A 27,666-nucleotide genomic window follows, 5' to 3' on the forward strand; every position below is an offset into this window, starting at 1 on the left:
CAAAGCTTAAAGACATGCAGAGGGATATACAAGAAGCAATTCATATAGTACCAAATAGGAAAGCTTGAGGAATTGGAAGCATTAGGGATCTTGGAATGTAGGCACATGGGGAGTGGCTGAAAACAAGAAGATTGGTTAAAAATACATGAAACAGTAAGGCGCCCCACCCCTAAATCTCTTTTCCAACCCCCAGTGGCCAGGCATCTACCTCTCTGACATCTCAGCATGGATGGAAGGTAATATTGAACCCAAAAGGCCCTGGGTTTGGGGGCACCAAGCACCAGAGAGAGATAAGGCCCTTGAATGAAAATAGAGGGACTACGTGACAAGACAATGTTAATAAACCATAAGATTCACCTCACCCCACCAGTATCCAAAATCCCATCCCCTTACTAAGAAGGAGAGAGTCCGGGGCACCTGGATGGCTCTGTGGGTTAAGCCTCTGCCTTCGGCCCAGGTCAGGATCTCAGGGTCCTGGGATCGAACCCCACATCAGGCTTTCTGCTCAGCAGAGACCCTGCTTCCCACCCCCAACACTTCTGCCTGCCTCTCTGCCTACTTGTGATCTCTATCTGTCAAATAAATAAATAAAATATTTAATTTTAAAAAAACAACCCAAAAAAAAAGAAGAAGGAGAGGGTCCTTCTCTGGAAACAGTCACTGGTCCCGGAGTAAAGACCTAGAGATACTGACTTCTGGGGGTAACCCAAAGAAAAGGCACTGCTTGGTTATCCCCCAGGGAAATGAGCTAGTCAAGGAGCCCACTGTTGCCCTCCCTTCCACTCCCAACATACACCTTCCAGCCAGCTATTAAGCGAGTATGTTGCACTCAGCCATCAAATACGGAGCCACTGAATAACTCAATGGAGAGGCAAGAATCATGAAGGTCAACACAAAAACAAGCTACAACAAAAACACAAACAAGAAGTTTCAGGTAGGGGCGCCTGGGTGGCTCAGTGGGTTAAGCCTCTGCCTTCGGCTCAGGTCATGGTCTCAGGGTCCTGGGATCGAGTCCCGCATTGGGCTCTCTGCTCTGCAGGGAGCCTGCTTCCTCCTCTCTCTCGCTCTCTGCCTACTTGTGATCTCTCTGTCAAAAAAATAAATAAAATCTTTAAAAAAAAAAAAAAGAAGAAGTTTCAGGTAATAGAGACGCTGCAAAACAAACAAACAAAAAACCCAGAGGAAAATAAATGTAATATCAGAGTGATAAAAATAGATTATTGCATTCATGTGTTAAAAAGAGGAGACTATTTTAAAAAAAAAAAAGGAAAGCAAGCTAGAACTCTTGTAAACTTAAAAAAGTATGACTAAAATGTCAAAAATGCTATGGAAAGTTTGGATGATGAAGGTGAAGGCAAATCCAGACAGCAGAGTAAAAAGACAAATAGACAAGAGGAGGGGAAATGTAAGCAAAATGGAGAATCAGTCCAAGAGGCCCAGTATGAAAATAGTACGAACTGGTAATGAGAAAAGAGAACTTAATAGAAAGTGATGATCACAGAAATAACATTAGAAAATCCTCCAGAACAGAAGGATCTGAATGTTTAGATCAAAAAGTCCGTGGAATACCTAGTACAAAAGCGGGAGGGGGGCGGGGGGCTCACTAAGGCATTTATCATGAAACTTCAGAAAACCAAGGATATGAAGATGATTTTAAAAGCTTCCAGAGAGGAAAAAAAAAAAAAGTCGCACGCAAAGGGTCAGCCTCTTCGGAATCTAGCAACCATGGAAGCAGTGCCTTGGAAATTCTGAGAATAAAGAATTCCGCATCTAACCAAACTGTCCATCCAGGACAATGGCAGAGAAACTACATTTTTTTTTTTTAAGATTTTATTCATTCATTTGACACAGAGAGAGAGATCACAAGGAGGCAGAGAGGCAGGCAGAGAGAGAGGGGTAAGCAGGCTCCCTGCCGAGCAGAGAGCCCGATGCGGGGCTCGATTCCAGGACCCTGAGATCACGACCCGAGCTGAATGAAGGCAGAGGCTTAACCCACTGAGCCACCCAAGCGCCCTGAGAAACTACATTTTAAGACAGGCGAGGCCTGGCAAACGTACCTCCAGTCCTGCACCCCTTCTCCAGCTGCCACGGGATGCAGCGCGGGGACCAAGCTCCGAGGAGAACCCTCCCAGGAGCCGCGCGTTGCACGTCGCTCGTCGTGCGCAGGCGTGGCCACCACCACAGCCCCGGGTCACAGGAGGTCACAGGACCCGCTGGGCGGCAGCAGCGTCATGTGCGCACGCCTGCAGGCGCCCCCGCCCCGTGACCACTTCTCTTGCGCCTGGCCCCGCGCCACGGCGGCCACCACCGTGGCCACTGGCCTCTGCCTGCCTGGACAGGCCTCAGAAGGGCCCAGAGAGGGCTGCCACGGCACCGAGGACTGTGGTAGAGGCGGCCTGACCTTTCTCCGCAGTACTCACCCCCTAGGCACACTCCCCGACCCAGAACAGGGGCTGGCGACCAGGCCTGGCTGGGCCCCCGCTCTCCCTAAGTGGCTATGGTGACCGGCGCCCTCGACTGTGGCAGCGGCAGCCCCCTCGGGGGCCTGGACTGCTCCTTGCTTCTCTGGGCCCCACTGAGGGGTTCTGGCCTTCAAGGCCCCCTGACCATGGTCTCCTCAGTTTTGAAGGTCCCAGTGGGAAGTAGAGCCTTGAGGGTCAGGAGGGCCTGGGAGAATCTGAGGGGGAACCTGCCTCAGGGAACCCCAAAGGAGGCACCCCCAAATCTCAGGCACCCCTAAACCTTAGCCTCTGCCCAGGTATCAGCACCAGTGCCTCACCTCCCAGAGCAGCCCAGGACAGTCCCGGCTTAGACAGCAGGGCTCCTCAGAGTGGCCTGACGCCGCTGAGGAGCCCAAGGCCAGGCTGCCCAGCCTCTGCCAGAGCATCAGTTCTGAGTGGCCTAGTGCCCTCTGGATGTCAACCCAGGATTCAGTAACCCTGGCCTCTGGCCCTTTCTGCTGCACTTGGCTTCCACATGGGAACCTTGACTTCTGGCTGCAGCCAGAACACCAGAACTCAGTAGTCCAGACCTCTGACCTTGACCTTGTCTCTCCTTCTTAGTCCTGAGCCTTCATTCCCTCAAACTGAAACAGGCAGCCTCCCAGTCAGGCCTGAGGAACCAAACCCATGGTTGGTCCCTCTTGGAGCCCTGGGCAGGACTGACCTGGCCCCTGGCCTGCTCTGCCTGCAGGGGTAGCCCCTTGACCTGCACCTGGGGCTGAAATATGGAAAAATTTCTTCCTTTCTTTCCTTCTTTCTTTCTTTCTTTCTTTCTTTCTTTCTTTCTTTCTTTTTCTTTCCTTCAGAGACACCAGAATTAATAACACTATTTTCTTTATTTTGGCTGGAAAAAAAAATATCTTTGGTCGGAAGTCAATAGATAATATGACAGTGTTTATTACTGAGACATACAGAGGTGAGTACAAAGGGAAAGTTCAGTATGGTTGCTTCTGGAGACCACAATCGAGGGAGGAGACTGGGTCTCAGGACACTGCTATTTTTCACAAACGTTTTTAGTATTATTAGGTATTTTAAACTAAATGCATTTTTTTAAATAAAAGTTAAAAATACATGCAGCCCATGACTGCCAGTTTTCACCCACAAAACTACCAAGTTTCTGGTGAGATAAAGTAGGTGAGTGTGCATGGGAATCTCCTGAGAAAGGGATCAGGACCCCCGAGCCTGTTCCCTTTCAAAGGAAGGAAGCATGAAGACTGAAGCAGAAAGAGACCACAGGGCTTCGAATCCCAGCTCCGCTGCCTATTGGCTCTGTCACACTGGGCTAATCACTTAACCTTTCTGTGCCCCATTTTCTCATCAACTCCCAGAGCTCTGATTTGAGAAATAATTGAGTTAATACATGTACCACACTTAGACTACTCGCTGTGGCACAGTAAAGCATTATATCTACCTTAGCTATTAACTTTAACATTTTAAGGTTTGAAATTATTAAGCCATCCCTGATCGACTGAAGTGATCCCATTGCCAGTCGGCTGGCAAGAGAAACCAGGCGTTTCTTCTCTCTAGGAAGTTCTTTGTTTTTGTTTTTTTTTTTTTTAATATATATTGTTTTAAGTAATCTCTGTGCCCAACATGGGGCTTGAACTTACAACCCCAAGATCAAGAGTCACATGCTCTTGAGTCAGCCAAGTTGCCCCACCAGGAGTTTCTCACGGGAGCCTCATCAGAAGGATTCATGAACTTAATGAAAAGACAGTACACTGGGAGAGAGAGAGGGGAGAAAGGAAGTCTGAGTGGAGGGGGAAGGCAGCAGGGTGCTGACGTGTTTAATTCCAGTATTAAAATAAATTTTTTATTTGTGAACAAAGCTTAAGGAGTAGGAAGAGTGGTTACAACACCTCAAGAGCGCATATGCGCACGCATGTGTGTGTGTGTGTGTGTGTGTGTGTGTGCAGAGAAAGACAGAAAAAGAGACGAAGAGAAGAAGAAAGGAATAGGATGAGAAGGATTGGGGGTGGGGGTGGGAAGAGCAGGGAGTGGAGGAAGAGGAAAAGAACAGGAGAGAGAAAAAGAAGGCTTGGGATAGGGGACTGGAAGACAGAGACTCTCTCAAATGTAAATCATCCCACCCCTGCACCCAGCATTCTTCTGTTAAAACACCTCTAGTGAGAAGTCTCTACCTTACAAAATGATTCATTCCACTGCTGGGAAGCTTTTACTCTTGTGATAGTCAAGTGCACCCTGCAGACCTCCAGCAGCCTAGAGAGAACTGACAAGGGCCCAGCTGCCCCTGAAGCCAGGCGTCCCACAGACTGTCCCCTGCCAGTGATGAACCCCAGCCTAGGTGCTACAGAATGGCTCAGATGGCACAAGCTAGAGGATTCCTAAGGCTTTGAGGAAACTTCCACAGACTGCTGGGCAGGCAAGAGGCTTCTACCCCGCCAAATTCAGGGTCAGACTTGCCTCTGGGCCTGGCTCTCCCTGCCTTACCCAGTGCCCACTCTACCCCTCTTCAGAAGATCTGGGATAAGGCATTCCCTTCATAAAGTTCTTGCTTATTTAATCTCATCTTAGTGATGGCTTCTTGGAGGATCTGAATTAACTTACACATAAACTGAGCCAAATCTTATGTATGTTCTACCTGAAATGAGACTAAACCTCATTTTTAGCTGTTGGTCCCATTCTATCTACATGAACCACTGTCTAAGTCTTGTTGCCTGTGGCCCCATTTTTTTTCTAGTCAAATTATCCATAAAGGCAATGATGAGCTATCCTGTGTGTGTGTGTGATATGGGTGTGAATGTGTACGTAAGGGGGGGGAGCTGGAGGGAAGGTAATAGTAGGTGAGGTAAAATCTGATTAACAAAAAAAGTGTAAGAAATGTGAAGACATCCCACTGAAAAAGAAGAGATCAGAAACTGATGATTTCCTGGAAAATATAAATGTTAAAATTTGGCTTCAAGCAGACAGCCTGAACAGACAAAGGAAGCATACAAGAAACTAAAAGGTTAGTCAAGGACCTTCACCAGGTACAGGCAACCTTCAAGGAATAGATCATTTCAACATTGTTTAAATTACAGCAGAGCATAGTAAGACATGGAACGTTTCCCAACTCATTCTAATCAACTAGCATAACATGGATATCAAAACACGAAAGACTGCATGAACCTACACACACACACACACACACACACACACACACACAGGAAACAAGAGAACAGTATCAATTACAAGGATGATGTAAGGAGAGCTGACATTTACTGAGTGTTTACCACGTACTCTGGACTTACAGACTTCATCCCAATGCTGGGAGGCAAGATCTCTTACTATTATTCCTGTTTTAAGGAGGAGAAACTGAGGCAGAGAGTGACTAAGTTACTTACCCAAGGTCACAAAGGTCATAATTCTAGTCAGCAGTGGGACTGGGGTGAATATAGCTATGAAATCCTCCAAAATAATATTCATGAACTGAATCTATCACTGTATTTTTACACTGTGACCACACAAGACTTATCCCAAGGATGTAAGACTACTCCAAAAACAATTAGGAAATGTATTAATGGATATCTCTATAGTAAGAGAATAACAATATGGAAATTATTTTTGAGATCCAAGAAACCTACAGTACCATCATTCTTAAAAGTAAGACATTAAAACCACTTCCTTTACAGAATGTCCTCTGCTACTTACTTTTCAAGATCATATTTGACATCCTGAGCAATGCAATGAGAAAAAGATTTAAGAAATCTGAAATACTGAAAAGGAGGGGAAAAAAATCATTTTTTGTAGACAACATAATTACTTAATGGATAATCTGAGACTTAGAGGGGAAAAGGAGATGAATGGACAGATAGATAATAGAACAAAGGTGTTCAGATGTATAGCCAAGTATAAGATCACATAAAACCAAGAGCTTTTCAAAGACTACATCATATTCAATGCTGAAACCCTGCGGACATTAGATAAGGATGTCCACTCTCACACCTATTAGTATAAGCTAACATTGTTCTATAGTGATAGACTGATACACTTAGACATGAGAGTGGAATAAAAGGTATACAAATTGGGAGAGATCAATAAACATCATTTGCACACACTATGACCTCATGACTGATATCCAAGAGAATCGCAATAAAATAAGGCAGCTGGATACAAACTAACATTTAAAAATCAGTATCTTTCCTATATCAAAATAGCCAGTTAAAACATGTAAAGGAAGAAAAGACTCCACTTACAACAGTACCAAAAAGTTAACATACTTTTGAGAAAACTTAATTTTTTTTCAGTAAACTTAACAATAGAGGCGCAAATCTTTGATGAGAAACATCAAAGATTTAAATAAATAAAGCAAGACATACTCTGCTCTTCAATAGGAAAATATGATATTAACAATAAAGTTAAAGTTAATAAAGGATACAAAATTAATAAAAAATAACTCATAAAATTAATAAAATATCAACTCTATACCAAAGTTGTCCCTAAATTTTAATATATTCCCTTTTTTCTTTCCATTTCCAAATCAGGATTTCTTGAGAACTACAGAAGCTGACTCTAAAGTTTATATTGAAAATGAAAAGAAAAAAAAGGGGGTAGGGAATAACCAGGAAGATATTTTAAAAGAAGAATAATGAGATGGCCCAGCACTTCAGATATGAAAATATTTTATAGAGATAAATGAATAAATAGATACATAATCGCTTTTGAAGCATAAATGTTTTGGTCAGTGGAACAGAATAAAGAGTGAAGAAACAGTCCCAAAACATATAGATATTTAATATATGGTAAAAAGCTGGATTTTAAATTAAGGGGGGGGGAAGTTTGTGTTACTCAGTAAGTGGTATTGACACAGTAGGGTGGCCATCCAGAAAAGAAATCAAGTAAGAACCCTACTTCATTTCTTCACCAAGTAAATTCCAAATGGATCAAAGCTTTCAGTGGAAATGTGAAATTTTAAGTCACAGAACGGCAGAATAAAATTTGGAAAAAACTAGTGTTGGGGGAGGGGAGGATTGTTTGTGTGGAACTTAAAAAAGCGAAAGCCTTCCTAAGTAAGGCGTAAAACCTAGAAGCCATTTAAGAAAACAGATGAGAGGGATGCCTGGGTTGTTCCGTTGGTTAAGCGTCTGGCTTCAGCTCAGGTCATGATCCCAGAGTTCTGGGATTGAGCCCAATGTCCTCTGGCTCCCTGCTCAGTGGGGAGCTTGCTTCTCCCTCTGCCTGCCACTCCCCCTGCTTGTGCTTTCTCTCTGTCAAATAAATAAATACAATCTTAAGAAAAAGAAAAGAAAACACATGAATTCAACTACCTAAAAATTAAAAATCTCTGCAAAGCCAAAAACGCAACATCGTCAAAAGACACATGACAAAGTGGTAGACAACAGGCTAATCTCTGGATACATACATAGCTCTTACAGTCCATAGGAAAAGACCAAGAGTACCATGTGATCTAGTAATCTGACTTCTGGGTATATTATCAAAAAGAACTGACATCAGGATCTCAATGAGATTATCTTCACTTCACCGTTCATCACATGACTATTCACAATAGCCAAGATATACAAACAACCAAGTGTCCATTGACAGAGGAATGAATAAAGAAAAATGCGGTGTATACATACAAGGGAATATTATTTCACCTTAAAAAATGGAAATTCTACCATTTTCAACAACATGGATAAACCTGGAGGACATTCCATTAAGTAAAATAAGCCAGATACAGAAGGAAAAATACCCCATGACTTCACTTATATGAAGGTTCTAAAGTGACCAAGTTCACAGAAGAAGAGAATACAAAAAAAAAAAGACGAAGAATTAGAGAATACAATATTGGTACCAGCAGCTGGGGAGAGGGAAAAATGGGGAGCTGCTACACAATGGGTTTAAAGTTTTAGTTATACTAAATGGATAAATTCTAGAGATCTGCTATACAACATAGTCCCTGTAGTTAACAATATGGTATTATGCACTTCAACACTTGTTGAGAAGGTAAATCTGATGTTGTGTTCTTAACATACACACACACACACACACACACACACACACACAGGAACACAAAAGCGTAGAGGAGGTGTTGCATATGTCTCTTATCTTGATTATGGTGACAGTATCACAGGTGTTTGCATATGTCCAAACTCACTGAATTGTACATTAAGATATGTACAAATGTTACATTAAATATATGCAATTCTTTGTGTATCAATTATACCCCAACAAAGCTGTTTTTTTTTTTTTTTAAAGGCCAACCACAAAATAGAATAATAGGCAAAGAGCATTAACAGTCCACCAGGGAAAAAAATACAAGTAGCTTTTAAATATATGAGGCGTGCATGGGTGGCTCATTCGCTTAAGCGTATGATTTCAGCTCAGGTCATGATGTCAGGGTCCTGGGAACAAACCCCATGCTGGGCTCTCTGCTCAGTGGGAGCCTACTTGTCCCTCTCCTTCTGCCCCTCCCCTCCTTGTGCTCTCTCTCAAATAAATAAAATCTTTAAAAATAAATAGAATTAAAGACATGTAAAGTAAGAGAATAGATAAAATTTTTCATGTTAGCAAAAATTGTGAAGACTGATAAGATCCATTGCTTGAGGGTAGGCAGAATTGGGTATATTCAAACATTATAAATTAGACTATAAATAAAAGTAGTATTTTGGGGGCAACAAAGTAAGATTTCAATATGCATAGCCTTTGCCCCACCTCTATGAATTCATCCCTTAGCCACACACATATTTATACTGTAGAATACTGTGCAACTATTTAAAAAAAAAGTGTTCTATATTGACATGAAATAATCGAAAACTCATGTAGCAACATGTATAAAATCATTTACATAGAAAAAAATGAAAATTTTTAAAACTCTCAAATACGTAACATTCATATGTGATATAATACCTAGAAACACATCTAGGATTTTATGCAACAAACTGTAAAAATTCTGCTGAAAATGCTTCGAGAGAAAAAATTCCAGAAAGGGTACTTGTCTTTTTTTCTGCCTAAATGTATAATTATTGAGTAATGAAATTCTTCAAAATATCCTCACATTTTAATCGAGCAAATTCCACTTACAGAAATTAATTCTAGGAAGTGATCTAAAAATCTTGAAAGGGGGCTCCTGGGTGGCTCAGTGGGTAAAGCCTCTGCTCAGGTCATGATCTCAGGGTCCTGGAATGGAGCCCTGCATCAGGCTCTCTGCTCAGCCTGCTTCCCCCCTCTCTCTGCCTGCCTCTCTGTCTACTTGTGATTTCTCTCTCTCTGTCAAAAAAATAAATAAAATCTTTTTTAAAAATCTTGAAAGGTTTTTTTTTTTTATAAAAGTATGATTTTATAACAGTGAGAACTATGGGAACGACCTACATGTAACCTAAATCTAAGTCAATGATAGCAAACCCACAGGTAATGCTCTGTAGCCACTAAAATATTTAGAAAAAAAAATCATAAAATCATGGACAAATACTTCTATGGTTAGATTGGAAAAATAAAAAGAGAAAAACATGAGATATGACCCATTCCCCTTCCTTGACATAGTGCTTTATGGTTTTTAAGAGAGAAGGCCATTATTTGCATCTTGCAAATGGTAGACTTCTTAATGAAACAATTCTTAAATTCACAGCTTCAAGAAAATTTGAGGGGCACCTGGGGGGCTCAGTCCGTTAAGCGTCTGCCTTCGGCTCAGGTCATGATCCTAGTGAATTGGGGTTGAGCCCCCCATCAGGCTCCCTGCTCTTCGAGGAGCCTGCTTCTTCCTCTCCCACTCCCCCTGCTTGTGTTCCCTCTCTCGCTCTCACTGTCAAATAAATAAATAAACTCTTTTAAAAAAATTTAATTACAGAGCCCTAGAGATTTATCTTGGAAAAGTGATTCCATTCTAAATAGCCCCACTATTTAGATAGACTGAAGTGTTTCTTAAACCTCTAATCATAGACACCCCCCGCCCCAAAATGTGAATGGTTTAGAAAGCCTGACCAAACCGGAGAAATGAAAAACAGCGACAGGTCTTTTCAAATCAAAATAAAGCAAAAAATTTGAAGACTTGCACTATTTTGTCTTATTTTGGACCTTCCTGCCTCCAATTTTCCCACAACTAATTACTCCAAATGGAAGGTAAATGTGCATTTTTTTCTAAATTACTTTTTTTCCTAATTATATTGTTTACGATTCTCAGACCTTACACTAGTAGTCTGTTTCATCTTTGTGGGCTTGGCACCTGGCATGGTGCCCAGCTCTGTGCCTGGCCTGCAGGCGCTCAATAAATCACAAATGGAATAGATGTGTGTGGTGACCACTTATTTGTTGTTTGAATATAGTCAGCCTGTACTCTCGGTCATCATCAGTCAGCTTGGAGATACAGGCTCCTTGTCCTTCGATGCAGTTCCCTGAACTTTTGTGGTCTTCAATTAGGGAGACTGAGCGCAGACCTGGGTCATTGCTTTCATTGGCAAAGAATGGGAGCAGTGAATTAGGGACAGTTCTCAGACCCGATGACTTGTACTAAGAGGAGAGACCATGGCTGGACCTTCTGTTAACAGACTGTTTTTACCAGAGCTAACCTCTCTACAAAATCCCAACAAGAGGGACACCTGGGTGGCTCAGTTGGTTAAGCAGCTGCCTTCAGCTCAGGTCATGATCCTAGGGTCCTGGGATGGAGTCCCACTTTGGGAATCCTCGCTCGGTGGGGAGCCTGCTTCTTGCTATGCTACTCTGCCTGCTGTTCCCCCTGCTTGTGCGTGCTCTCTCTCTCTCTCATTCTGTTAGATAAATAAATAAAATCTTTAAAAAAAAAATCCCAACAAGAGTTTGTAAGAAATAAAAATACCATATATACTAAAAACAAAACATAAAGCTCTCCTGAGATAGAAAACACAATTTGAGTAAGTGGAAAGAAATACAGTCCCAAATAACTTATCATTTTTACCCTATCAAATTGGCAAGGATTATAAAGAGGATAATATGCATTGTTGGGAAAGGAACGAGGAATCTTTCCCTCAGATACACTGTTGGTGGGAGTGTTAATGAGGAGGAAATATCTGGATGGCAATTTGGAAATATGAACCAAATGTTTTAAAAAGAGCCTGCCTCTGATCAGGAATGTCTATTCACTGGAACACTTTCCAAGGACATAACTAAAAAGTACATGAAGATTTAGCTCTAAGGATAATCATCCAAATATTAACTTTAATAGTAGAAAACCGAGGGAAAAATCCAAATGTATGACAGCAGGGAACCGGCTAATTTGGACTTTTCTATTCCATGTAGAACTATGAGGCCATTAAAAATATCATCATGGAAAGTTATCCATGATCAATATTAACCGAAAAGATAAGTTACTAAACAGTATGTAAATTACTATCTCATCTCTGGACACATTTGTATGTACATACATAGAAAAGACAGTAGAAATACAGATGTCAAAGTGTCGGTTGTCTTAACACCTCTCTATGTAGTAGTTTTGAAAGTAATTGTATATCCTAATGTTTTTACAATTAGGTATGAATTAGTTACCTTATCAAGGGTCTTTTTTTTTCCCCAAGGGTCTTTAAATAACCTTAAAACTAAGGCTAAAATAAAGGAAAAAATTTTAATGAGCTAAATCCCTAAAGTTTGACCTCAGATTTGCAAGTCATGATTGGAGAGCCACGCAAGCACTCCCATACACACAAGAGCCATATTATCTGATATCAAAAAATGTAAAGCCCTGAACATTTTTTAAATCATGAAATTAAATGACAGGAAGTTGGGGAAACTTAAGCCAGAATTTTGACAAAAGGGTTAATAATTATAGGTATGTAAAGAGTTCCCACAAATCGATAATAAAAATACCAGCATCATGGTTTTTTTCTTTTTTCTTTTTTTAAATAAGTGAAAAATAAGAAAAGGGCACTGCTGACCCATATGGTGCATTTGTGCAGATGTTGGAAGGTGCCCTTTTTCTTGGGCAGGGGCCAGAGGGAAGCACAGCTGGATCTCAGCCCCAAGGTCCCCTTGCCCAGAACACAACACAACTATATGTAGTAGCTAAGGCCAAGAACCGGACCTTCAATAAAAAGAAGTATAAATGACCAATAAACATCTGAGAAAATGTTTAACTTCATTAATTATGAAACTGAAAAATCACAACGAAAATACACTTTCATTTTGCCTTTTGAACGGACCCAAAAAAATTATAATTCTCTTTTACTGATGACAGGTTGTGCAAAAGACACTCTCCAACACTGTTGGGAGAAAAAAATGTTCAATCTTGCTAGAAGTCATTTTCAAATTTTGAATCAAGAACCTAAAAATATTTATGTCTTTTCATTCTTATACTTCCAGAAACCCATTCTGAAGTAATAAACAGAGATACAAACATTTACGTATAAGCATAATTTGTAATAATGAAAAAGCAAAACAACCTACATAAAAATAGAAGACGGTTGATTTTATCTTTAAGTGTTCTGTAGAATACTTAAGAGACAAGTAAAATGCTAATAATATAGCATTAAACAGAAAACCCAGAGTGGCATGAATGATGTAAAAAAGAAGGATCATAATTTGTATACTCTTTTATGACCACATTCATAGGCAGGCACCTATTAGAAACCGTAAGAAAATATACAGTGTTAAGATCCTGGAATTATGAGTGAGTTTTCTTCTATCTACCTCTCTCTAGTTTCCGGTTTTTCCTCAAGACCATATATTATGTTCACAATCAGAAAAAAAGTCTCCCCAAGAGATGGTGCTTTAAAAAAACACACATGCAAATGAAAAAGTGCCTCATAAAATAGTTACAATGAAAGTCAGCCTGGGAGAGGGCCTTGGAAGCACTTGAGTGGGTCATTCAGAAATAGTGCAAAACAATGATTTATAAAATAGTTCATCGCGTGTTCAGTAAAATAAAAATCCCAGAATCATAACATTTTCAATTTCCTCCACATTCCAGGAATATTGGGTACACAACAACAACAACAAAATCTGGTTAGCCCTGAAAGCTCTGAATAGAGTGTTTGATTTTGTTCACCTGGCCAAGCATGGGTATGCTGCAGTAGAAAATCTTGCAACTTATAATTAAACATACTCCGGTATCTATGTACCCGTATTTCATTGTTTAGGAAGATGGGGAAGACAAAACAAAAAAGCATATGGGTCTTTTAAATGAGGAAAGGGAAAAACAAGCCCTACTCCAGTTCATTTCAATTTCAGGGTATTAGAAGCAACCAAATGAATTGTGTCCCAAAACGTGTGGGCAAATTCAAAAACCAAATTTGTGGTTTTGTGTGGCTAACAGAATACAAGCCAGGTGTTTTTGGGTGTTTACTAAAATTGAAAATAAATACAGGATAAAAAACATGCCCTTCGTTCATGTGTCCCACAAGTCCTTTAACTTAGACTTTGAACATTTAAAGAAAATAATGATTTTAGCAAATGTAGGACCATATTTGAGATCTGATGAATTTCTGTACGGTAAGAAGAAACATATGGAGGAGGGGAAAACAGGCGTGGAAGAGAAAGAAAGGGGCAACAGCAAATTTCACTTTGGAATCCACAACCAAGAAGTATACCTATGGTGAGTTTCTGCTTCACAAACTCTTGTGTTGATTCCCACAGCCAAACATTGTTTTGATTTGCTCCTATTTGCAAAGTTCATTTACATATTTTAAGCCCGCCTCCCCTCTATGTTTTTTTTCCCCCCTGAGGTAACTTCAGTGATTCGGTAAGGCCATTTTCTCTCTCCAGTTTCTATCGTGTACTTCTTGTTCCCCTGCTGTGGAAGCTCCTTGGATATGTTGATAAGCAAATCATTTAGTATATTCTACAGACTCCATTAAAGAGCCTGCAGGAAATCCAGTGATGCAATCTCCTAGAGCTTAACTAACAGTCCAGCGTGCATCTGGCATGATCTATGCACCAGCTTGCAGAAGCAGGTAGATGAGTCACACACTCGGCCCTCCAGGGAAAATGCAAGTCTATGTTATGGAAAAAATAAACTGTTGTTTAAAAAAAAAAAAGAAAGAAACTCAAACTTGCCTCCAACTAATTTTTATTCCTAAAGGAAGTTGTATTCTGGGCTCTCCCTATTACTCTTAAAGATTAAATACAACTGGACTCACCACCAAGTGTCTCCCAAGAACACTCGGGTTGAGTCTGAACGAAGGCTGCCTTTCTACAGAGAATGTCCTTCAAAGGAAACTACGCAGGCGCAAACAGCCTACTAAGTAGGAGGAGTTTCTCTCCTTCTTAGTCCTTCCCCCGCTTCAAATTCTATGACGGTTGGAGACTCCTACATCATTTGTGCATTTTTGAAGAATAGTTGGAATCGGGTAATTGGACAAATGCAAAAATACAGGGCTGTTAAGACATAAACCTGAGCAATCTACAGGTGAACGAAGCACAGAGCAGAAGACACACGGGGCCCACCAGCAGTGAGGGGCAGGGAGGCACACCCCCGGATCAGGAGAGAGGCAGGGACGTCTGTGGGGGGATCAGATCAATTCTACCTGGAACAAGCGAGCAGGCAGACTTTTCCACTTTATTTAGAGTACGTATGTGTTATTTTTAAAGGTTTCCATGGCAGAATGACTATTTTAAAGTATAACCTTTAAATTTTTCTCTTTTATTAGGAAAGCAGTACAAGCTCACTAAAGCAAGCTAGAAAAACATGGAGAGGCACAAATCAGAGACAGAAGTAGCTAAAATTTCTCTACACAAAGCAAACCCCTGTTAACCTACTGTGGGGTGGTTGTTGTTGTTATTATTTGGGTTTTATTTATTAAAATTCCAGTAAAATACACCCTGAACATTTTCTCCTGCTGTTCAATATTTTTCCATAATATGATTTAGCCCACCATCTCACTGAGCACAATTACTAAACCAATCCTTTGTAGCTGGGCACTTCAGGGTTTTTCTGATGTTTCACTTTCAAAAATAATGCTAATTGATCTTTGATTATTTCGTTAAGACAAGTCCCTACAACTGGAATTCAGGTGAGATGTCAACAAGCAGGCCCATTAGAGTCGATTTTGCCAAAGTGCCTTCCAGAAAGTTTGTAATAATTTATAATCCTCCTAGAAATGTATTTTCCCCAAATCCAACTTTTTATAGCTTTTGTGAAATATCTACTCATGTTCTTTGACCATATTTCTATTGAGGCATCTGTCTTTCATTAAAATGCTTTCAAACGAGATCGGGCGCGTTCAGGGTGGTATGGCCGTAGACTAAAATGCTTTCAAAAATATTTAAGATATACATATTTTTCAAAGTAGACACCAAAATTCCAAAGCAGCTAAAATATTGTGGTCTGCAGAGCAAGTATAAGTGTACGTAAAGTGTCATGTAACCTATAAAGTCTTCCAACGTGAAAACCTTCCAAGGGCTACAATCCATTATACATTTTGTCCTGGTACCAGTACTGGCCTCAGAGAAAATTGACTTCAGAGACCTTAAATACTATATATATAAAACAGTAAGCTACCAGAGAAGATTATATTCCACACCTATATCAATGGTCATTAAGTGCCTAATGTGAGATAATCTATTACCTTATAATTGAAGTGAAACCATAGATACTATTCTTACTCTTGTATTATTTAATACCTTCTCTGAACACTTACTAAACTACCAGCTTGGTAATATTGTCTGGAAATGGATGTCCCTGAATTATGTTTTATTAAGAGGAAATGGAGTAATGAAGAGGAGAGGGGGAAGAAGAAAAAGGAAGAAGAAAGGAGAAGGTGGGGTGGAGGGGGGGACGGAGCAAGAGGGAGGGGGAGGGGAGAAGTTACCCATTACAAAAATTACAAAGCTTAAGGTTCTCAGCTTTGTAATTTTACTCCATGTTCTATCCATTCCGATATTGCCTCACTCTCACTCCTCAAGCCCACCCAAAGGAAACCACTTCCTAGGCTCTCTCTGGAAAGAGTTCTCAGTGTACCTGCCAGTCCTTTTTTATCTGATTTTCTTGTACCCTTTATCTACCAGCCCAGTAAAGCTGTGCAGGGGTCCCTAGGTAAACCAGATTTTCCTTCCTAGCTGCCCTTCTGAATTTCACGTGGCCCTCCAAATCCCTCCCACCTGCTATATATAAGTCTGTTTCTTGGTCATCTTAGTCAGACCACCTTTTATTTTGGTAAAGGGGTGAGAGTGGCATGGGGTGGCGGGGGGAGTAGAAGAAGGTCCCACTGTGCTTCCTATCTTGCTAACATCCATCACTGTTTCTGTGAGCTGCCACCAGTCCAGATCCCTCTGGAGGGAGAACATGAGACTCACAGAACGTTGCAGCAGGTGGTTATCCTCAGAAATCATTTATGTCAACTTCATTTTACAGATGAAAAATAAAGAAAAAAGAATTCTCTGATCTTATGTTAATTATCTTATTGGCAATTCAGGAAAGAGGCAAAAGCTACCTTTGTTCCTTGCTTATTTGAAAAGTTAGATCCAGAAAGTACAGAAAGCAGTTATTTTATGGGGCTCATTGAACTGAGAAGTAAAAACAATGATTTGGGGTGAGTGTGGGAAGGAAAGTCCATTCCAACTCACACTATCAGAATCTTAAACAGGTGTTCATATATTCATGTTTCTATTTCAAGTAAACAAGCAATGCGTCCCCCATTCCCAATCTTCCTTCCCAAACAAAAGACAACATATTTTTAATTAATCAAAATTTCAGATTTTCAACTCATACTTACAACCTCAACATGCAACACAGAAGAAAGAATGCACAGCCCTTTTCTCCTTAAACCAAACTTTTAGCTCCGAATCCAATGCTTGGTTACTCACATGCCCTGTGTGATCTCTACAGCTCATCCTAGCACTAGGATTCTAGGCTTCAAGTTAAAGTCAGTATCAATTCCCCAGAAGGGCAAATAACCACATCATCCCACACTACATTTCAGGCGGGGAGCGACTCTCCTACTGAGAAAGACGCTGGCAGCTCAACAGTGGCTAAAGCACGGTTTCTTCCTGCTCTTTCTCTTCCTCTCTTTTCTCCATTCTTCACCCTCAACGCCTTTCCTGAAACTCCAATCTAAATTCAGAGACCTTAAAAAACAAGACTGTGACCAGGGTGGGTGAGCCATACTTGTACATCCAGCGTTCAGATGAAAGGCTGACGCCAAAGTAAAAAGAAGCAGCAAGCAACTCTTGCTTTCTTTTTCTACTCTAGAGGGTGTCTGCATTCACACTTGTAAAGGAAGCATTTCCTTGGAAGTGAATGTGAAGTCACATCACTTTAAAAGTGCTCCCCACAAAGTTCACTGCCATGTACATTACAAAGTAAAATAAGGCTCTTCATCCCCCGCAAGGAGCAATTGCTTTCCACTTAATGCCTACTCAAATGCATGAACAATCTCCATAACCTGACTTACTGTTGAAATGTACACTGAAATCCCCTGAAATGTACCAGCTATTCTACTAGTCTCCCAAGAACCCTAAAAAGGTGTACTTGTATGGTATATAGCAATTCAGAATGTGCTATTTTTAGAAATAATGTTACTGTAATCCTGCTAGTCACCAAAACGCAACAAGTTAAACACTTTTAAACACTCTTTCCACTAAAAGTGAGTGGGGCTGGGTGGGGGTTGGGAGGTAGATCCTCAAAGAGATACTTTCTTGTTTCTATCCCATTTAATTGATTATAGTCCAAGTCCTTTTTACCATTTACCATTAAGACTTACAGAATAAAATGTAATTTCCTAGTAATGAATAGATGGATGGACGGATGGATGGATTTGAACCGAGGGGCTGGCACTTCTCTAAAGGATAGAAGTACACAGGACAGGTGGAGAGAAAGGGGAATCTGAACTTTTGGGGCCTTCCCAGGACCTGTGAAGCTGTCTGAGGGACTCCCAGGTACATGTTGTTGTTACCAAGCAACCAGTAGTCCTCCTGGGCCAAAGCAAAAATTCCTATTCAACCTGTTGCTGCTCGCTAAGGAATTTTTCCTGGACAAGTTTGCCAAACCAATCAGTACTCCATTCAGCTTAGACTTAAAAGTTGTTACAATGGAGCAAGCGGCAATCCCTGAATACCTTTAGAGAAGGTCCACACCCTGATAAGAGGCCAGGTATCAAGAGTGAGGACTCTAAGTAACTTAGGATAAGGCTTTTCTTATACTAAGAATAACTCAAAAGTAAACATTTTCCAAGGTTAGACTCAGTTGACTTCAACTAGATAAGGCAACATCATCTCTGCCACCTTAACTCTTAGCTCAGGTAGCAAGGTTGAGGTACTGATGCTCAGAGTAAATGCTAAGAGAATGCAGCAAAGTTCACAGACTAAAAAAATAACACCAAAAGTCAGATTCACATTTATTTTAATGCATAAAAGCTGTGCATGTGTCAATTTCCACCAAGAAATACGAGAGGGAAAAAAAAAAAAAAATCAAGAAAGCAGCATTAGGAGATAGACCAAGGAAGAAAGGAAGGAAGTTTGGGAAGCAGGGAGGGAGAAAATGTTTGGCTCCGACTAGGGAGGAAAAGGGAAAATATTCTTTATCCCAATTGTTCACTTCTTAACCAGAAATGTATGCCCAGTCATATCAAAGTCACAAAGAGAACTGAAGCACTTGCTTGAATTACCTAAGCCTTAAAAAAAAAAAAAAATTTAAAAACCTAACATCAAAATAATAATCTTGATTAAGTTATCTATAGATTTCAAACACATAGTTCTTGGGTTATTGAGTATTGTTGTTTGAATGTGCCTATGTATGTTTGACTAACCTAACCACTTGTTTAAATTCTCCTTTTGACTTTGCGAGTCTAACAGAAATTGCTAGATATAGTTCCTCACTAGCTGTTCCAACACTTCTTCTTAAGCCTCCTAAATCAGATGGCACTGGGCCCATTTGGGTGGCCTGATCTTGGCAATCAGTTTAAAACAGGACCTAATTACAGGACAACAGGAGGTCTAGTACCACCTTATCAGGGTAATACTTAAAGCTACCATTAGTCCCAGAAATGAAACTGCAGCCATCACCCCATTAAATCATTTCACCAGGGACCAACATCAGATCAGAACTTGTTACCTTTGACTTTGTGCTACAAAACAGATTCTAAATTCAATGAAATGAGAGTCCCTGGAAAAATGAACACTAGGTTTATGTTCTAATGTGAAACTGCAGAAGGTCAAGGCTGACCTTCTAACTCTAACCTACCTCCCTAGTGAGTGGGCTCCAGCCTAAAATCTGAACTTGACCCTTAGCTACCGGCCTAGCAGAGGCCCAGATGGGTGACATCATTCCAAATCAGGTCTTTAGCGGCTCTGGAAATATATGACCTGTCAAAAGGACCCCATTTTTCCAGAAGGGGCAGTTCAGTAAAACAATGAAAGCAAACAAAACTGACAGGAGGCCAAAGCATTCTAAAGCCACGTTAAAATTATATCAGAAGCTGCTTAAACAGGATAGCACAAAGAATGTAAAATAAAGCTTCCAGGTTTCACTTCACTGACATGCTGGATAAAACACCTACGAAGTGAGCATATAAACTGAATTTATTATGTAAAGTCACATTGAGGGTGCCTGGGTGGCTCAGTTGGTTAAGCAACTGCCTTCGGCTCAGGTCATGATCCTGGAGTCTAGGGATCAAGTCCCACATCAGGCTCCCAGCTCCAAGGGGAGTCTGCTTCTCCCTCTGACCTTCTCCCCTCTCATGCTCTCTCTCACTGTCTCTGTCTCAAATAAATAAATAAAATCTTTAAAAAGAAAAAGTCACATCGAGCACTCACTTAAAGCATCATCTAACTAACTAACTCTATCATAAAAGGTACATTAAAATGTAGCTGGGACAATTTTTAAATTCAGGTGCTCTATCTCCTCTGGCTTCCCAGCTCTGGGGTGGGACCCAGGAATCTGTAGTTTTACCAAATGCCTCAGGTGGTATTTCTGTAATCAAATGAGTTTGAAAAGCAATGATTTAAAGGATTTCTTAGAGATTTCTATTATTAAGCACAATACACAAACACACAGTAGTGTATTTATTAGGCACATATGAACATTTTTAGGCACATATGTACATATGGTACATGTATAACTCATCTTTTTTTTTAAAGTCAATCCAAATTTTCATCTTGTTGACTAGCATTTTCTTATTTTTCAGGTACGTTTTAACTTCACCTGTATATAACTTTACTTCATTGACAATACCAAGCTAACCAAAGCATACTGTGGTGTCTTACTTCCAAACACAGTTGATAAGTCTGTTCTCTGAAAGATACAAGTTTGCAGAAACTGAATGAGGGCAAGAGAAAGAAGGCAGAAAAGAAAAAGGCAAGCTTCATTTTGCAGGAGGCTACCATCAAAGGGCTGAGACAGCTGCTAGAGTGGTAGGTTCGATGAAGGCAGGGTGACAGAGCAAACACCATCTGTACTTGATCCCCCCTCTTCAGTTCTAATTCCCAGCAGTCTTCTAGGATGTGTGTACTTATTCATCTCTAAATTAAGGAGTGCAGAATTTAATCCATTGTAGGGAAGAGAACACAAGACCTTAACCATTAAACTGGTGATATGTCAGGAAAGAGAGAAGACTGATGCCATTAGCTTATTATTTACTTACCTCTCCATTAACAGGATCATTTATAAGTATAATTTTGTCTGTTTTTGAATATACAAATACCTGGACTATTAAGGACACTATAGATTTCGTTAGTTTACTTAATTATGTCCCTTATTTACAGGCTTGTTTCTGAATATTCTTAGCACTTTCCCACCCCTGGTCTTTGCACCTGCTCTTCCAGCTGCCTGTACTCTTGTCCCACGGCTCTTTAGTGCTTGATCTCTCTCTTGCTTCAGGTCTCTGCTCAAAGTTCAGCTCAGTAGAGAGGCCATCCCTCCACCTTATATAAAATAGCTCCCATTATTCTTAATCTCTTTAGCCTGCTTTGCTTTCCTTCCTATCACTTATCACCCTCTAAGGTGTTACCTATTCCTTCTTGATTGATTTACTGTTTCTCCCCCCTACTAGAATGTAAGCATTGTGAGGGCAAGGACTCTGTTCTATTTGCTAGTGATTTTTTTTTTAAACAAAATTGTTGTTTTAAGCCACTGTGTTGTTTTGTTTTGTTTGTAAGATTTTATTTATTTGAGAGATAAGGAATGAGAGAGAGAGCATGAGCAGAGTGAGGGAGAAGCAAACTCCCCACTGAGTGGGGAGCACAACAAGGGACTGGATCCCAGGACTCTGGGATCATGATCTGAGCCAAAGGCAGAGGCTTAACCAACTGACCCACCCAGGACACCGCTTGCTAGTGAATTTCAGTGCCAGGATCAATGCCTGATATATAGTAACACTCAAGATTTATTTGCTGAATAAATGGGTAGATATTTTTAGTGATTTGAGGAAGATATGATTACTTAATATTGTGATATTAAAATATATTTTCTACAGCCCAATGGAAACAAATATGCATATATAAAACTAAAGAGTAGAAAGTCTAATTAAAATGTTTTATTCCGTTACTTGAAAGTTTATACCATACAAAATAGCTATAACTTTGAGCATTTTCTGTTTCCTTTCTAGAATAATGGCCAGACTCCTTAAAACACTTAAGATTTACTAAAAGAAACTGTCCTAGGCAAAAGTAGGGTGACCCTGGGTGGCTCAGTTGGTTAAGCAGCTGCCTGGGGCTCAGGTCATGATCCCAGTGTCCTGGGATTGAGTCCCACATCAGGCTCCTTGCTTGGCAGGGAGCCTGCTTCTCCCTCTGCCTCTGCCTGCCACTCTGTCTGCCTGTGCTCGCTCTCGCTCCAAATCTAAAAAAAAAAAAAGTATGGTGAGTAGGGAGGAGGACTGAGATATCATGATCTGATGAATACATCATTATATTTACTTATGTCTGTTCATGTCTCACCTTCCATGAGAGTGTGAGCCCCTTGAGGACATGCCTCACATCATACATCTTTTTACTCTCTCATAATGCCTATCTGAATGTGTGGCAAATAGTCTATAACCAGAAAACATTTGTGTAATGAACAATACCTGTGGGTATCATATAAAATTATATTCATATATGTAACATTATGTTCTCCCCAAATATATTTTATATATTTTGCCAGTTTCTAAATCTCTCATTGCCTTGCTTGAATACACAAGCTTGCTGACCAATATCATAAATCTTCAATAAAATTTAAGGGGGAACAGACAATCTTCAAATATGTACAAAGACAAGCTGTCCTAAAAATACTTGGCTTTAATTAGTGATAGCATCAACATTACAGAACATAAAAAGCAGAACGTTTCAATCTGAAAAGTCCACAACCACAAAAAAGATGATGCTACTTCAGTCCAGACTTGCTACCTGGAATGATCTTCCTATGCTATCCGAAAGATTAGCTAACTTTGAGGGGTTTCTGGAAAAATATCCTGTGTGTATTCTTTTAGGTTGCTTCTAGAAAACAGATAGGACTTCTAGGTGGATTTACCATGAAGCTGATAAAGCAAGTTCAAGCTTCAGGACTCTTTCCACGCTCCCACAGGAAGCCCCAATAACTTGCTCTCCTGCTCTTTTTTGAAAAGCCCACACCCCCACCCCACCTAACACACACACAATTGCGTAAGCTTCAGGCGGGTGAAACCCAGACCCACCCTCCGGCCATCCATTGGAATATTAACACTAAGAAAACAAAGCTAGAATTCCCAAAAATAATCCAAATATCATTTATTAATTTCAAGCATTTCTCAATAGTCCAGGCAGAGACAGGCAAGTCCCACAGTCTTTTGTACGTATTGGTCTTATTGGCATTCCTTTTCCCAGGATACAAAATTAACTTTTGGAAAGTATGACTAGATAAAAGCTACTTTCATTAAACAGAAGTATATGTAATCCCAAATAGTTATTGCCCATAAAAACTAAGTAACGCATCGTAGTGAAACCAGATTGTTAACGCAGAACTTATTTTCAATACTAAATACATTGTCTGTTGGTGCTAGGTTTAACAAGTTAAAATAAAAATCGACCCGTTTTAATTCGGAATTCATCTGAATCACGCTGGACTACAAAACTAACCAGTGCAAGGGAATGTTAATCGTGCGATTTAATCAAGGAATTGCAAGAAGTCTTATCCGATATTCACTAGGTTTGCAACCATTGTTGACACACGAAGAGCAAAACAATCAAAAAATTTAAAAAAAAATCCTGCTGTCATCTCCGGCTTTTGGCTACTGAAGTTTTCAAGCTCGAGTACTGATTTCTCCGAGGCTACGGAGAATGTTGGGGTGCGAGGGGCGCGAGTATTCGCCTACAATCCCACACCTTCCTATCACTACTCCTACCCTCTTCCAGCGTTTTTAACACCAGTTCTTCCCCTCCGGTGCGCACCAAGCAATGACCTTTCCGTTGGTGGGTAAAACTCTTAACTGGTAGTGGTCTTTGGGGTTTGTTGTTGTTGTTGAAGTATGACAGCCTGTGTTGCCAGAAACGCCTACTCCACCAGCGGCTGTACTTTGAGGACAGTCCACCCCTCCACCCCTGGGCAGGGCCTCAGGGCATTCCCGTTGCCCGCTCACAGTACGTCAATTCGGGCAACCCAGGAGAGGCACCAGCGGTCTTGGCCCCGGCGGAGACACCCTCGAAATGGCCTCCCTGGGGTGGCCAAAACCCCACTGTAAAGTTACCAAGGAAAGCAAAAAGGTGGCCCATACGCGCTTTCAAGAGGACTCAGCCAGCTCCCTGCCCGGAGCGCGCCCGAGATGGGGGAAGGGAGTGTCGCCACTCAATCCCGAGAAAGGCCGCGCGACCCACCTCCGGCTCCCTCCCGCGCCCGCCCTTGGCCCCACCTCCCCCTGCTAGCACAAAGCCGTCCCCGAGGCGGGGGCCAGGCCTGCGGGAGGCCACCGGGACGCCACGGGACCGGGTCTCGGGTGACCCACGCGGCTCGGGCCGGGAGGGCCGCTGATCCCGGGCGGGCCCAGGGTTCCCGTCCCGGACGGAAAGAACGTGCTTGCCCGCGCTGCCTTCGAGGCGCGGGAAGCCGGACGCGGCCGCCCGGGCCCTCCGCCTCGGCATCCCGGTCACTCGAGAAGGCCCGGCGCGACCCACGCTGCCCCGCCAGCCACGCCCGAGGTGGCGGCCGCCTGCGGGGAGCGCCTGGGCCGGCCGGGCAGCGCAGGGCCGAGGGCTCGCGGGGGCGTGCACGCGTCGTCGCGACGGGGGAGAATCGCTAAGGGCCAGGGGCCTCTCCGCGCCCCACCGAGGTGCAAACTCGGGGCCTCCAATCAATTCCCCTCACTTCCGTAGGGCCCTGTGCTCCCGCACCTGAGGAAGGCGACCAAACAATGCGGGAGAGGGGGGGCATGGCGGGGAGTGGGGGGCGGGGGTGCGACCCCCCGCGACCCGGGCCGCCTGGCGCCTCGCCTCCCGACGGGGACGCACACGCGGGCGCGCACACACGCACTCTCCTGCCCCGGGACGGGAAGATGGCCGTTTCTGCTCCAGAATAAAGGCTCTTTGTTGCGCTCACACAAAAGCAGCCAAGACCCGCTCTTCTCGCAGGCCCTCTGCACAAATCGAAGGAACTCAGATGAATTTCCAAATGGCCTCAGAAGCCTGAAGCGGTGGGAGCGACTCAAGAGAGGGAGAATAACAGGCCTCCCGCCCTCGTCTCCCCAAACCCCTGTCAATATGCAAGTATTAGCCCTGGGAGGCGGGAGCTGAGATCACTCGCAAGGGAGGAAGGAAAGAGGAAAACCTACTTTTACTATCAAGGCCCAAAGGGGGTATTAAACATTCACATTCTTGTAGGGTTTCTCCCCTTACCCAGGGTAGAAACATGATCTGGAAAAGTCGGGATACACCAAAAAGAAAAAGAAAAAAAAGAAAGAAAAAAAATTACCAACAACAGCAACTTAAAAACAAAAACAAAAACAAAAACATAACAAACCAGTTGCCATCAGCCCAAAGTGGTAGTAGAAGCAGCCGGCGCGTGTGATCCACTTACTTGTCCGACTCTTGTGACATGTTTGATCCAATGAACTCGCTCCCCTTTTCCTGGAGCCTCAGCCTCTGGTGAAACTGGACTTTCAAGTCTGTGCAGGTGAAGGTGTGTGAGAGCGCCGGAGATGGCAGAACAAGAGCTACAGGTAATTCTGCTTTTCCGTCCCCCCTCACCACTCTCGCTCGCTCGCCCGCTCGCGCCCTCACCTAGCCGGAAAGGTGGGATAAGGGGGGGCCCCCTCACATGGGGCCCGAGCTCGGAGGCGGCCGGGCGGCGCGGAGTCCTCCTGGATCGTGGCAATGGGCAGCCACAGAGCAGAAAGTGGCGGACTTGGGCGGCCACAGGTAACTTTCTCGCAAGGAGCTGAATTCTTTCACTAAAGGATACAAGCCCGAGGGACGAGCTGCGCGGTGATTGGCTGCGAAGCTCCCTCAGGTGAGCTGCCATTGGCAGAGGCGCGCTCAGGTAAGGCCCTTCTCCAAGTGCAGGTAACTCACTCCGCAGTTTACCTGAGTGGAGCGACGGCACGCTTGCAGCTGTGCAGCAGCCCGTGGGAGCTGAGGCTCAGGGCTAGGAGCAGACTTCTCGCCACGCTTTCGTTCTTCCCGGAGGCCGGCCGGGTGTGTGTGTGGGGAGGGTAGGGGCTTGGAAAAAAGCAACACTTGCAACCACTAGGGATTGTGGGTCAAACGGAAGGCCTAAGGAGAGCTGAACTAAGGTACCCCAAGCCAACCGAAATCAAATGCGCAGCATGACCACAAGGCTTTGAATACCCACTTTAAGAGGACGTTTGACATTGTCAGAAGAGTGAGGGACTGAAGTTTACTTTGTGCTCCCCCGGGGGGGGGGGGCACAAAGATTGCCGAGTCTGTTGTGTAATTGCATTTTTAACATTCTTATCCAGAGCAAACACTTTTCGTGTCCCGATGTGTTAAAGATATCAGGTAGATTACAGATTTTCACATAGAGGAGCATCCTCTCATGAGCTGGGCAGATGGAGAGTGGGATGGTTTTGATGGCGTGAGAAGATCTGGGGGGAAGAGACAGTAAGATGGCCCAGGCCTGTCTCTCCTATCTCAACTCTAGCCTGGGATTCCAGAGCTGCAAACAACCACTGAGTCCCTTCTATAAACCTGTTGTCATTTGACGTTTCCAGGTAGACATCAACATTTACATTGTAATTCAATAGAAGCAGCGACTACAAAGGTGCTTTATCCTTCCAGCCTAATATGGTTGCTGTGGAAACAATTCAGGTTGAAACTGACTTATTGAAGTCAGTTTGTGGTTCTGTGTCTCCTGTTTGGGAACAACACAAATTATCAAAGGTTTCATTTATAACCACTTGTTCCTAAAGAATATTGGTGAAAGGTATGACAGTAGTCTAGTCCACACATGTGAACCATAGAAATAAGGAGGGCATGGAAGGTATATCATATTTTATTTCAAGTTAATACTACATTGCCAGAGATGATACCCAACTTCTATTTTAATCTTTATGGATCAGCTATTTTCCTGAAAACTACATTATGAGACAAGGTTTGGTTGTTTCATGTTTCATGCTCAGCAAATGAATTTAAAAATTTTATGCTTAACTTTTAAAGCATAAGCACACACTTTTTAGAGATAATATAATATTTTAAGACAAAACAATACCCACCTTTTCTCTACCTTCTTAATCTCCTTTCTAGAGGCATCCACACTCCACTTTTAGCCATTTCTGTTGCCATTGGCCTCCCCATTTCCTCCACCTTCTCCTCCTCTTCTTCTCTTAGAGATTTTATTTTTAAGTAATCTCGATACCCAACATGGGGCTTGAACTCACAACCCGGAGATCAAGAGTTGCATGCTCTTCAGACTGAGCCAGCCAGGGGCCCCAACCTCCCTATTTCCAAATAATTTATACTGCTATCTTTTGATTTATCAATTTAGATATTGACCATCAACTATCTGTTGCCTCCTTTAGATAAGGATTTAGCTCTCTCAGACTGCATACAGTTTTCTCTTCCACCATTTTTCCAACAAAAACTTTCCCAGTTTAGGGGTAGTACATAGCTGGTGACTGCAAGTACCAGTGACAACAGAGCCAACTAGTGTACTGTGGTTGTTTTCTTTCTTATAAAACCTTTAATCTGTTTAGTTAGCTTGTTATGCACCCATTCTTATATTTTTTTCTACCACATATCTATCAAATGACAATCAAATTTATTTTCCAAATGATCAAACAATTCCATTCTCCCACTCCCCACCTTCCCCCCCAAACATCCCTCTAAAAGTCCAGTCCTCCTGTTCCAAAGGAGATGAATTTCTCTC

The 27,666-nt window shown here is 42.2% G+C and overlaps 1 protein-coding gene across 4 annotated transcripts in view; it reads right to left on the reverse strand.

Moving 5' to 3' along the window:
* GRHL2 (grainyhead like transcription factor 2) overlaps positions 1 to 25,724 on the reverse strand; it is a 158,023-nt gene extending 132,299 nt beyond the window's left edge. Inside the window, exon 1 of one of the 4 annotated variants that reach the window (XM_032858574.1) lies at positions 25,563 to 25,724. Coding sequence is in view for 1 of the 4 variants with exons in the window: in XM_032858569.1 (XP_032714460.1) it covers positions 25,360 to 25,379 (20 nt within the window). In the remaining 3 variants the exon portion in view is untranslated. Of the gene's footprint in view, positions 1 to 25,178; positions 25,205 to 25,302; positions 25,322 to 25,359; positions 25,449 to 25,562 lie in introns of those variants that run through there. The other 3 variants (XM_032858569.1, XM_032858571.1, XM_032858570.1) reach the window with 3 other exon arrangements.
* Between the last annotated feature and the right edge of the window lie 1,942 nt (positions 25,725 to 27,666).

The sequence above is a fragment of the Lontra canadensis genome, unplaced genomic scaffold (genome assembly GCF_010015895.1).
Source record: "Lontra canadensis isolate GAN:19392208 unplaced genomic scaffold, GSC_riverotter_1.0 scaffold15, whole genome shotgun sequence".
Lineage (NCBI taxonomy): Eukaryota > Metazoa > Chordata > Mammalia > Carnivora > Mustelidae > Lontra > Lontra canadensis.